The 12,694-nt window shown below is 31.5% G+C and overlaps 3 protein-coding genes across 4 annotated transcripts; 2 read left to right on the top strand and 1 right to left on the bottom strand.

The window, feature by feature from the left end:
* Positions 1–559: 559 nt before the first annotated feature.
* On the top strand, positions 560–1,991 carry LOC116418001 (cysteine-rich, acidic integral membrane protein-like; the record flags this gene model as incomplete). The annotated part of the gene is made up of 1 exon (XM_031933187.1): positions 560–1,991. A coding segment is annotated over one exon (1,432 nt), but the record flags the coding sequence as incomplete, so codon positions are not given.
* Positions 1,992–2,115: 124 nt separating this feature from the next.
* Positions 2,116–6,351, bottom strand: LOC116418000. The gene is made up of 4 exons (XM_031933186.2): positions 5,903–6,351; positions 5,605–5,726; positions 2,873–3,068; positions 2,116–2,243 (listed from the first exon to the last, which is right to left on the bottom strand). The coding sequence occupies exons 1-3, from the start codon at positions 6,252–6,254 to the stop codon at positions 2,919–2,921; spliced, it is 624 nt and encodes a 207-aa protein (XP_031789046.2). The 5' UTR covers positions 6,255–6,351; the 3' UTR covers positions 2,116–2,243; positions 2,873–2,918.
* An 8-nt stretch (positions 6,352–6,359) lies between these two features.
* LOC116417999 lies at positions 6,360–12,420 on the top strand. Of its 2 annotated transcripts, none has more exons than XM_032602186.1 (3): positions 6,360–6,718; positions 9,482–9,568; positions 10,061–12,420. In XM_032602186.1, exons 2-3 carry the CDS (start codon positions 9,512–9,514, stop codon positions 12,332–12,334), a joined length of 2,331 nt encoding a protein of 776 aa, XP_032458077.1. In that variant the 5' UTR covers positions 6,360–6,718; positions 9,482–9,511; the 3' UTR covers positions 12,335–12,420. The 2 variants fall into 2 exon arrangements, with proteins under 2 accessions (XP_032458077.1, XP_031789045.1); XM_031933185.2 differs by having other exon boundaries at positions 6,467–6,718; positions 9,485–9,568.
* The last annotated feature ends 274 nt before the right edge of the window (positions 12,421–12,694 follow it).

Genomic DNA, 12,694 nt, shown 5'->3' with positions numbered 1-12,694 from the left:
GTGTAAGTAGATTATATTTCTTGTATCGTTTGTATAGTTTCGGCTTATATCTTTGTAACACAGGAAAGTTTGCATCTTCTTCGCCCACTTCATCGTCATCCAAATCTACGGTAGTTTTGGATTAGTATTTTTAAACTATGTGTATCTAGGTATAAATCTAAATATTTATAATGTTCTAGATTTTGAAAGACTAAGTAATAACCGCAAACTGGAATGTAATGAGCAAGCATCAATCCAAATTTTAAAAATTTTAGATTTGTAAATTTTATTTTTTATTTTTGGCTTACTAAATTTGAAATAGAACCACTTTTTGTCACGGTATTTGTATATACACATATAAACAACAAAATTTTATTACCATCATCATTTTCATCCTCCACTTGTACTTGTGCATGCTGCTGTCTTACAGGCGATTGTGATCCAGATCGATTTCCATCCTCAAGGCATCGCCAGCATTAGAACGGTGGGGAGAGAGAGAAGGAGAACGGGATGGCGGATTATTTCGTGACCCTACCCGTGACCGCGAGCTTGAACGAGACCGTGACTTTGACGTACACAGTGATTTTGACCTAGACCGTGACTTTGACCTAGACCGTGACTTAGACGTAGACCGTGACTTAGGCGTAGACCGTGACTTAGACGTAGATCGTGACTTAGACCTAGAGCGTGAATTACACCTGGACCGTGACTTAGAGCTAGACCGTGATTTTGTCCTAGACCGTGACTTAGAGCTAGACCGTGATTTTGACCTTGACCGTGAATTAGACCTAGACCGTGACTTTGACCTAGACCTCGACTTTGAGCTAGACCGTGACTTAGACCTTGACTTTGACTTCGATATAGAACGTGACTTTGACCTTGACTTTGACTTAGATCTAGAACGTGACTTAGACGTTGACTTTGACTCAGATCTTGACTTTGACTTTGACCTTGTCTTTGACTTAGACCTAGAACGTGACTTTGACTTTGACCTTGTCTTTGACTTAGACCTAGAACGTGACTTAGACCTTGATTTTGACGAAAATCTTGAGAGGTCGAAAGACACACCACCAACGATACTTGAAATTGACCTTGAACGTGACTTAGATCTAGATCGTGACTTAGACCTAGAGCGTGAATTACACCTGGACCGTGACTTAGAGCTAGACCGTGATTTTGTCCTAGACCGTGATTTTGACCTTGACCGTGAATTAGACCTAGACCGTGACTTTGACCTAGACCTCGACTTTGACCTAGACCGTGACTTTGAGCTAGACCGTGACTTAGACCTTGACTTTGACTTCGATATAGAACGTGACTTTGACCTTGACTTTGACTTAGATCTAGAACGTGACTTAGACGTTGACTTTGACTCAGATCTTGACTTTGACTTTGACCTTGTCTTTGACTTAGACCTAGAACGTGACTTTGACTTTGACCTTGTCTTTGACTTAGACCTAGAACGTGACTTAGACCTTGATTTTGACGAAAATCTTGAGAGGTCGAAAGACACACCACCAACGATACTTGAAATTGACCTTGAACGTGACTTAGATCTAGAACGTGACTTAGACCTAGAGCGTGACTTAGTGTTAGATTGTAACTTCGATCCAGACGGCGACTGTGATCTTGATTGTGACTTTGAAAGTGCCCGTAATCTTGACAGCGACTCCGTTCCTGGCGGCGACTGTGATCTTGATCGTGATTTCATTCTAGACGGTGACTGTAATCTTGACAGTGACTTAGACAATGACTGTGAGTTAGATTTAGACCGTGACTTAGACCTAGATCGCAACGTAGACCTAGACCGTGACTTAGTCCTACACCGTGTCTTAGACCTCGACCGTGACTTAGACCTCGACCGTGACCTAGACCGTGACTTAGTCCTACACCGTGTCTTAGACCTCGACCGTGACTTATACCTAGACCGTGACTTAGACCTCGACCGTGACTTAGACCTAAACCGTGACTTAAACCTAGACCGTGACTTTATTTTCGGAATTCGATCGTGACTTTGGCGTAACATTTTGTGACAAGCAAGACTGTAACTTCGCTTAGGTTTTATTGCAAGTAAAGGAAGGTGAGGAGCAGTTGATTTAGAAAAAGGTTCGAGTTGAAGGGACTTCTGTTCGACAGTTTTAATGGAAGTGTAGAAAACCCAGATGACATTGAATCGTTTCGAGTAGGCATTGTATTTAATGGTATCTTTTGTAAACGATGCGTGGCTCCTTATTGTTAGTAATTTCGTGGAATCACCAATTGCACTACAACCCAGAATAAATAATTTGTATTATTTTTAAAACTATTTTCATTTGCATTAAAAATAATTAAAAAAATATAAAAATATACGTATGTACGCTGCTAAAAAAGTTAATAGAAGTTGATAGAAATCAATAAGATTTTTTCTCCGACTTTGAGACTAACTTTTAAGACCATTTTTTGCATTAGAACTTGATAAAATGTGATAACATCGATTTAAGTCGATAAAATTCTATACCAAAAAATCAACTTAAAAGCTATAGACTCAATCTTCTTAAACTTCCATCTATTTCTATTGAATTTTTTCATATAGAATTTTATCGACTTATATCGATGTTATCGCCTTTTATAAAGTACTAATGCGAAAAATGGTATAAAAGTTAGTCTCAAGTCGATAAAAAATCTTATTGATTTCTATCAACTTCTATTAACTTTGTTAGCAGGGTACACATTTATACTAAGGAAATTCTTTAATTTAAAATTCGATTTAAAACCATTAATTTCTGTCTAAAAGTAATAACATTATTAAACATGCTAACATTCAATTGTATAAATTCTCATGTTTATTTACATTTACAGACGTTAAGAAGTTTTTAAAAATAATTATAAGCCTTTGAATAGAAATTTTGATTACCCTAAACTAAGGTTTTCACACATTTCTGATATGCGCCTTTTTTTTATTACACCTTCATCGGTAGATTTATCATCATCATTTGCATCATCGAGACAAAGCTGCTTTCTTGTTTGTAATAAAATGCTCTTTTTGTACTTTGGATAACATTACTGGAGTTAATAATATTTCCTTTACTTGTAGCAAGTTTACTCGATTGCTATAAATATAATATACAGTTTATTTAAACAATCATTTTATACAAAATAACTACAATATTATATATTGCCTTTCATAGCATAAATATTTTATGTAATATATCACGTAAAATCGCTTGGGCGCTAACCTCAGCAGCAGGCCTTTTTTCATTTTTTTTACCTGTACAAGCAAGCGTTTTTATATTTTTTTTTAAAAATGGACATTTTGGTTATAATAGTTTATGACACGCCGTGGCCTAAACCTCGATTTAGGTCACGCACGTGCAAAAATGCACTCAATAAATCTCGGTTTATTCACGTTATTTCATAAAATATCGTACGATACTCGCTTCGCTCGGGCGATATTGTCCCACGAGGGTGAACTACTCTACCACACTACTTTGCTTGTGCGGGAACGATCCACTTTGCGCACTCGTATCGTAATATTAGTATATCGCAAAGTGAGATATCGCGTGAGTAAACGCGTGAGTAATCACGTGAGTGACGGGGTGTGTGGGGGGGGGGGGGTGTAAATGTAGGAAATTGACAGCGACAATAGTTTGATAGCGATAAAAACACGCAGCAAAGGCCCACACACACACACACACACACACACATATATATGAAATTATTATTAAAAAATATAGTTATATTAGTAAAATTCGGGAAATTTTTTTTCTAATTTTGACAATTAAAGCCGATTTAATGGCCATTTTTTGATTTAAAAAAAAAAAATATTTTTTCATTTTTTTAAATATATAATTTATTTAATAAATATGTTAATAATGGTTCTACAACAGCTTATAATTTTCTATTTTCTCCCGCAAGATTTCAAGATTGACCATTTCATTGAATTGTTATGATAAAAAAGGTGCTAATTTTAAATAGAATCACATTTTCAAAAATAAATAGTCCAAGGTTTTGAAAAAATCATGACAGTAAAGAATAATAAAAACCGAAAATCAAAAAAAAAAATTGGTTGGGTTATCTATGTCGTACAGCAATTTCAGTGATTAATTTTTAAAATATCGACTTTTCCTATTAGCACCAAACGTATTTTAGATCATAGATAATAAATATATGTACTTGTTTTTTTTGGTTATTATAGCCATAAATAACATTAACATAAATACATACATCTTATAGTTCAAATTTCAAACATGAACTTAACGACGCCGAACATACTGTACACAAAAATACCCTACATGAACTTATTTCGTACACGGAATAATTCTACAAAGATATTTTCTATATAAGAATTCCCTACACACATTTTTGGTTATTTTTACTCCACTGCAAAATTCTACACAAGCGTATAACCTATTGTTATACCATTGTTACAATAATAGGTTATACGCTTCTGTAGAGTTTTGCAAGGCAATAAAATAACCATAAACGTGTGTAGGGAATTCTTATGTAGAAAATATCTATGTATAATTTTTCCGTGTAGGAGAATAAATTTTTGTAGGGTATTTTTGTGTACAGTATGTTCAGTGTCAACTTAACATTATCGTTACAATTACCCATTAATAAAAACATGAGAAGAATACAAAAACTTCAAAATTGACAAGCTTGGACCTATGTAACTCGATTAGCAATAATCTATCCTACAGGAACCACCAATATACGCATGTGTTTAAACATAATAAAAAGTAATAATATAACTAGCAGGGTCAGCCGCTCCTAACGTCACTCCATTTATGTAAGGTATAAATATTTATAGCTTTAAGGAAAATTTGAAAAAAATTATATTATAATAATAACTACAAAGATATAAAAGGTTAGGCGAGTTTTTTTTTTCTGTGTATGTTAATATCACAATGTGATAATAGTACACAGATAGCAGCACGTGCCAGCAACTTTGTACGTTAAAATACTACTAACATTACAAATATTACAAATATTACTAATTTTGTATGTTAAAATTTTCTAGAATGTTTTAATATAGTTTTTCATTAGAAATATATTTTAGTATCAGAGCAGACTAAACGTTCGGAAGGCTGTGCCGGTTATATTTATTTAAATATTTTGCTCTTGTTTATCAATAAAATCTGAGCATGCGTAACAATATGTATAAATAGTGTGAAAAATTGGTTTTACTTCAAATTAGATGCGATATAGACAAAATAACGTCAACTGTATGTATAAGTAACTAAAAATTTTAATTAAAATCAAATTAGATGCGATATAGACAAAATAACGTCAACTGTATGTATAAGTAACTAAAAATTTTAACTTTTTGTGATAAAAACTTGTGCCTATGTTGACTTTATGTGTTTTAATTGAGGGGCACTGTTCACTTTCGTGTTCTGTGAGACGGGTCTGAAATTGTTACCCTTGTCAATGCTGTTGTTAAACACAAGGTTTTAAAAAGAAGATTTAAAAGAGATACGAATTAAAAAATTTTCCTGTAGACGATGTTTATGTATCAAGATGACTACTAAATGTTAAGTAATTGAGAAAAGATGTGGAAACCGAGAGGCTTCACGGCCCATGGGTACGTTAAGCCCTTTTATATAATAGAGGATTATAAAAATAATAACAATAATAAAGACTTACGGATATTTGTACTTCCTCCTCGACCGTACTTTCAGTTGATTCACAGCTTGTATCAATTTTTTTCTTTAATCGAAATCTTTTTTGCCTTTTATTAGCTGCTTCTAATGTCTTATCTTCAGATTCTGTAAGAAGATAAGTAGATATATAAGAAATTAAAATAGAATTAAATATATAAGTAGTTGCAATAAGGAATATGTATATGGGTCATTTGCAAAAAAATAAGATTTTTTTGGAGCCATAATTTGACTCAGAAGTATCCATTTTTTTGCAAATGACACATATCTTAAAATATACTAACCTCCTAGACTGATAATATGAGCTTTGTAAAATGAGCAACATTTATCTTCAATGTTACAGTTGCTTCCACACGACCTCCAATAAACTTGATAGACGTGACTCTCATCAAAATCTTGTGCATTAGATGGAGATATATGTTCTTTTTCCTTTTTAGATTTGTAGATAACATCAACTGGTTTACAATACCTTTTGTTTGGATCATCTTTTGTGATAATACATGCGTATTTTATTTTAGCCATCACTAAACTATTATTACGTAGTTTTTTTAAAACAGTAAAAATATATAATAATTTATATAAAATACTACTTCGTATAGTTTGCACATCACAAAAGATAAGTGATAACGCACACATGTATATATATATATATATATATACATCGTCGATCAAAGCAGAAAGATTATATAGACCATAGACTATAAACAATAGAGGGGATACCTCTTTTCTATTTTAAGCAACGAGAAGACGCGAAACGAGACAACTAACAAGGGAACGGAACGGACTGTAGATCTATACATGTTGATGTATATATACAAAAGTGAAAAGTTTAACTTTCTCTCTCTGTGAGTCGAATACACTGTCGCCGTAAGCGTCCTTCCTCCATGTAGTATATGCTCTAAGGTGTCAACACGCATGTAATCTATATGTATGCATATTATTTACTTAGATAATAATTGAAATAAATAGATTATTTTAAATAGTGATAAATAGTGCATAATGAAGAGGTATAAGCAATATTTATTTGATGGAGATCCAGCTATTATACGCGTACAGCTGAACGCCATAATCTTGATCTGAATACATCAGATACTGAAGTGGTAAACAAAATTATATATTCTTAAAAGTAATGTTTTAATAGTATACATAATTTTGCAACTTTTAAAAATAATGATATTAAGAAGGCCTATTTATTTTTTTTAAAACTTATTGACAAAATTTATGGATTTATCTAATTACAAAATTAAACATTTAATTTATATTTATACTATACATTGAAAAATTCATTGTTTGTTATTAATAATATTATTGCAGTTGAATACTAATATTACAATATTGAACGCACGTTTCTCAATTTTTGTGTACAGACTTGATCATTTCAGAATAATGTATGTACACAATTTATTAATTTGATGATAATTATTATTTAAATCAGACAATGTACTGTAGTATAATTTTGTATGTTATATTTGCTTTTATTTCTATAAAAACTTATATTTATTTAAATATAAAGTGTAGTGTCCATCTACCTATCTGTCTTTGTTCGGTGCGTCATATTAAACTGTGTGGTATTTACAACTGATTAATAAAATTAATAGACATTATTCATATCACCATCATTATAGTCGAAATGTCTTGTTTAACATTTAACTAAACCTAATATGAACCTACTAGGACATTCATTGTGATTTATCGAGTACATTAGATTTCAAAATTTGCTTGGCATCGGTGTTTGGTCAAAATCTGAAATCAGCTAATGAAAATGATTACATGATAAATTTTATTTTAACTTATTTTTTAGCTTTTGGCATTTCCGAAAAGAGTACAGATCAATAACTTTTTATTTTATAGTTCAGAAGCTATTGGAAAAATTCAAAAGAATCTTAACCATTGGGTCGTACTTTTTAATTTTAAAAGATAAGAATTTTCTAATAGCATCTGATCTATATCTATACCAAGCAAGATTTAAAATTTGTATCTAGTGTGCTCGACAAGTCACGATGAATGAATTCTAATGGTTTCATTGTAATTTAAGTTTTGTTAAACAAGATATAATATTTTGCACTATTATCATGCTAATTTAAATAATATCTATTAATTTGTTTAACCAAATAACATGAAATAAATTTTGATGACTTAATTGCTTTAGTTAAGTGGAATGAAGTTCAGTGTACGCGATCACAAAAACTTTGTGAAGATTGAGAAGTAGGGCTGTTTTGAATAAAGCAAATTAGATTATTTATGAAATTGAATTAATTTATTAACTGGCATTATGATTAAATGTAGTTTATCGAGTTGTAAGCAAATCAATATGTGTGTGCCATCCTAACCTCCTAACCTCAAATTAGCCTGCCTCTACCTCTATAAGATAGTACATATCTTATATTCAGCTGATTATGAGCTCATAATTAGCTGATAATGTGCCAAAACGGCAGCTGATAATCAGGTGATAATTAGCTTAATATCCATAATTTTATTTAAACAAAAATTTTTTTTAATTTTGTAAAATAAAAAATTTTAAGCTCACAGTCAGAGTTTTGGTGTTATCATACGGATAGTAACACCTAAATAGGTCCTCATTATGTCAATTTTAGGGATTTTAATTATTTTATAAAGAACTTCAAATAAAAAAAAGAGGATCCAAATTTTTTGATAATAGCCCTGTTGGAAAAAGTTAATAGAAGTCGATAAGATGTCTTATCGACTTGAAAAGTGAATCTTAATGATAATTTTTGCATTAGGGCTTGATAAAATGCGATATAAGTCAATATAGGCCGATATAGGTAAATATTGTATTGTATATAGATATTGTAAAAAATTACAATTGATATCGATAATATTCAAGATGATCTTGAGTCTATTGATTTCAATTGTAATTTTTCGCATAGAGTTTTCATCGGCCTGTATCGATCTATATCGGCCTATATCGACTTATATCGCATTTTATCAAGCCCTAATGCAAAAAATGGCATTAAGATTCACTATTCAAGTCGATAAAAAATCTTATCGACTTGAATGGTGAATCTTATCGATTTCTATCGATTTCAATCGGCTTTTTCCAGCAGGAAGGGAACAGACATGATTTTTAAAATGTATTCTGAAATAAAGTTAAAGTTAAAACTTATACAAAAGTAGTAAGAAATCACGTGATTGTATCGATAAATTACTCACGTGAATACTCACTTGAGTACTCACGTGAGTATTTACGTAAGTATATAATCATGTGGCTACTCACGCGAGTAATCACTGGAGTACTCATGTGAGTATCCACGTGAGTAATCACAGGAGCACCCATGTGAGTACTCACGTAACTACTCACGTGAATTACTAAAAAAATTATTCGTCGCAAAATTCATGTTTACAATTTTTCCCTTCCCTGCTAAAAATAGTCAATAGGGGTCGATTAAATTTTTAATCGAATTTGAAGCTGAATCTTAATCACATTTTGTATTAGAACTCTATTAAAATCGATAGAATCGATAGGAATCAATAAAACTCTATACGAAAAATGACTATTAAAGTTAATAAACGCGAATCGTTGGTATTAACTATCGACTTTAATTGTTGCTTTTCGTATTAAATTTTATCGACTCCTATCAATTCTATCGATTTTAATCGAGTTCTAATACAAAAAGTGTGATTAAGATTCAGCTTAAAATTCGATTAAAAATTTAATCGATCCCTATTGACTATTTTTAGCAGGGTTATCATACAAAATAAAATGGCAATAAATATGCTTTACACTTTTAATGCTCACTCACTCAGTCACGATAATAAGTACCTTGAATTATGAAGAGTTGCAATAATGTATACTTATTAATTTTTTTTATTACTAACAAAATTAATCAATTATGTATTGAAAGTAGCAGGTAGAGACAGAAGAAAATGATTTAATGGATATAGAGCAGGATACTTTTATCAATACTGATGCTCAGTCTACAGTTATAGAGGTTAGTATTTGTTTATGTTCTAGAGCAAACTGTTTTTTAAAAACATTTACAAATTGAATTCAGATCATTAAAATTGTCAAAAAAGTTTAGTCACGCGATTAATCACGCAACTAATCATACATAAATTAGGCATCCTACTTCTAAATTTTTCGTTTTTAAAAATTTTGTATAATACAAAAATTATTGTAAGTAAATCACGTGAATAGTCGCGCGATTAATTGCGTGATTAATTGCGTGATTAATTGCGTGATTGGCTGCATCATTAATCAAGTGACTGATCTCGTGAATAATTCTCAATTATATAATCACGTGATTAACCATATGATCAATTGATTACTAATATCGCGTCATTTATCACGTGATAAGTCACGTGTTTATCACGTGATTTTTTTCAGTAGGGCAATTTGTACGAAGTAGAAAACGAATTTTGTAAAATGCAGTTTGCTATATACTTATCGTTCTAATAAATTTTTAACACGTCATATTCTTTAGGATATTAATGTAGAAAATATCTATGATGGAGACGTAGAAGATACAACGTACGGCACAACTGAATGGAATTGGAGAATCGAACTATCTAAAATAATTCTGAACAATGAATTGAATAATATATATGGCAAGATCGGTAATTTGAAGGAGTTTATTGAGCATAAAGCTTTTTTTGAAAAAATTTCAACAACAATGAACAAAAGTAGAGGAGAAATTTTTTTAATGATTTTGAAATTTAGTATTTCTAATGAGTTATCTTTCTCTGGCTTGATAAATTTATTCAAGCTCATTAATAGTATGTTTGAGACTCCTATATTACCAGATTCGCGACATATTATTGATAAACTTGTCAATCCGAAAGAGGGTGTGGAATATCACGTTGTTTGTCAGGAATGTTCAGTATATTTAGGAAAAATTGGAGATATACCATCTAGTAGTATTTGTAATGTCTGCAATTCTACAATTAATCTTAAGAATAATACCGATTCAACCTTTTTTACCTTAATAAACCCGGCACAACAAATTTCGGATCTTATAAGTAATCATGAGGATTATTTTTATTATGTAACGAATCAAAGAGTGCATAAGCAAGGGCATATTAGTGATGTTTATGATGGTAAAAAATATACTGAGTTCGTTAAATCGTTACCAAATGAAGAGAAAGATAATTATGTTACTGCAGTATTTAATACTGACGGAGCCCCGAAATTTAAGTGCTCTCAGTATTCTATTTGGCCACTGTATCTGATGATCAACGAACTACCGAAAGAAATTAGAACAAATAAACTAGTAGTATGCGGATTACTGTTTACTAATAAAAAACCAAACATGACAGTATTTTTAGATAAATTTGTAGATCTTGTTAATAAATGTCGAGTTCCTATTAAAATAAAAAATGAACAACGAACTCTGAAAATTTATGTACAGACATGTTGTGTTGATGCTGTTGCCCGAGCTCCCGTTCAAGGCTTAACTCAGTACAATGGTAAATATGGATGTAATTGGTGCTTACATCCCGGAGAATATCATGGAATTATGAAATATCCATTAATGAATGCACCAATAGAACTTCGAAATCACAATGATACTGTGTCTCTCATGTTAGAAGCGGTTCCGGGGAAACCCCCGGTCTTCGGAGTAAAGAACCCTTCACCTCTTATTAACCTACCGAAATTCGACATCATTGAAGGATTTACTCCCGATTATATGCATATGGCATTAGAAGGTGTTGCAAAGCAATTAACTTCTTATCATTTGGACGTTTTGAGCGACGATGTTATTAAAGCTCTTGATAACAAAATGAACATGATAACTATTCCTCAGCAAGCTTCTCGTTATTGTAGAAGATTAAGTTGTCGAAAAGATTGGAAGGCCCGGGAATGGGAAAATTTCGTCTTGTACTATAGTATTGTTATTTTTCCATCTATCTTGAGCAGAAAAGCTATGCAGCACTGGTTACTATTTGTTGAAGCCTTATATATATTATTGAAAGATAATATTCATATTGACGAATTAAATAAAGCTGACGAAATGTTACATCAATTTGTAGGTGAAGTCCAAGAAATATACAATGTGAAAGCCATGACATATAATGTACATATTTTGTTACATGCAAGCAAAAGTGTATTGAATTGGGGACCTCTGTGGACGAATTCCACGTTTAGCTTCGAATCGGCTAATCAGCACCTCTTAAAAGCTATTAAGTGTGCTAAAGGTGTATCGCATCAAGTTGCAAGGTTCATAAACGTCTGCCACAGTTGTTCCGTAGTAGAAGAAAAAGTTATTCATCAAGCTGACGATGATGTTGTAAAATATTGTAATGATATTCTATTAAGAAATGTCCAAAATGTTCATTTATCTAATAGTAACATATTATATTTTAATCGATATAAAGCAGATGATAAACTGTTGCATTTATTACACTTATCTACACATTCTACTGAATTCTTCTATAAAATGGTTAAAAATCATTGTCTGTATGAATCACATCTGATATCAAAAACTCGTTCAAACAACTCATTTGCATTGCTGAAGGACGGGCAATTTATACGTATTGTTGCCTTTATAGATGATATCTCTGATGGTATTGAATTAACAGTATGCAATTATGTACAGACTAAAAACTGTTTTACAAGGGCCTACAAAGCATGTCAAGTAATAGAAAGAATTCACGAGGAAAATATAGCTATACCCACTAGTAGCATCGAGAAAATAGTAGTTTATATGAATGTAGACAAGATGTACTTATGTCCTATGCCAAACTTATTACATTACTGAATAAATATGTAATATTCTAAATATTTTGATACACTACTATGCATATTGTTATAATAAAAGATTCATTAAAGTAATTCTTAGAGTAATTATGTTTTCAAATTTATTATATTGTTGTATGGGACACAACCAACATTCGTTCAAAGTAAGTATGACTAATAAAAATCATTAATTATAATTTCTTTTGTTCACGCAATAATCAACCGAGATTTACATTCATAAAACTATAACAGCTGCGTTAATATTTTCTACATTTGGCAGCTATCTAGAACGATTCAACATCATCTGAAACGCATAAAAATCATGGTTCTAAAAGCAATTGTTTCTCCCATGAACTTAGAACTTTTTTCGGTTGAGGGACTT

This window comes from Nasonia vitripennis (assembly GCF_009193385.2).
Source record: "Nasonia vitripennis strain AsymCx chromosome PSR unlocalized genomic scaffold, Nvit_psr_1.1 chrPSR_random0010, whole genome shotgun sequence".
NCBI classification, from domain to species: Eukaryota; Metazoa; Arthropoda; class Insecta; order Hymenoptera; family Pteromalidae; genus Nasonia; species Nasonia vitripennis.
Note: the sequence above shows the minus strand (reverse complement) of the source record. Positions and strands in the feature narration are given on the sequence as shown.

Coding starts and splice junctions, on each gene's coding strand:
- LOC116418000 (XM_031933186.2), bottom strand. CDS start 6,254: ATGTGTGCGTTATCACTTATCTTTTGTGATGTGCAAACTATACGAAGT. Junction 5,727..5,902: donor TCATATTATCAGTCTAGGAG/GTTAGTATATTT, acceptor ATCTTCTTACAG/AATCTGAAGATAAGACATTA. Junction 3,069..5,604: donor AGGAGGAAGTACAAATATCC/GTAAGTCTTTAT, acceptor TTATATTTATAG/CAATCGAGTAAACTTGCTAC.
- LOC116417999 (XM_032602186.1), top strand. CDS start 9,512: ATGGATATAGAGCAGGATACTTTTATCAATACTGATGCTCAGTCTACA. Junction 9,569..10,060: donor CTCAGTCTACAGTTATAGAG/GTTAGTATTTGT, acceptor CATATTCTTTAG/GATATTAATGTAGAAAATAT.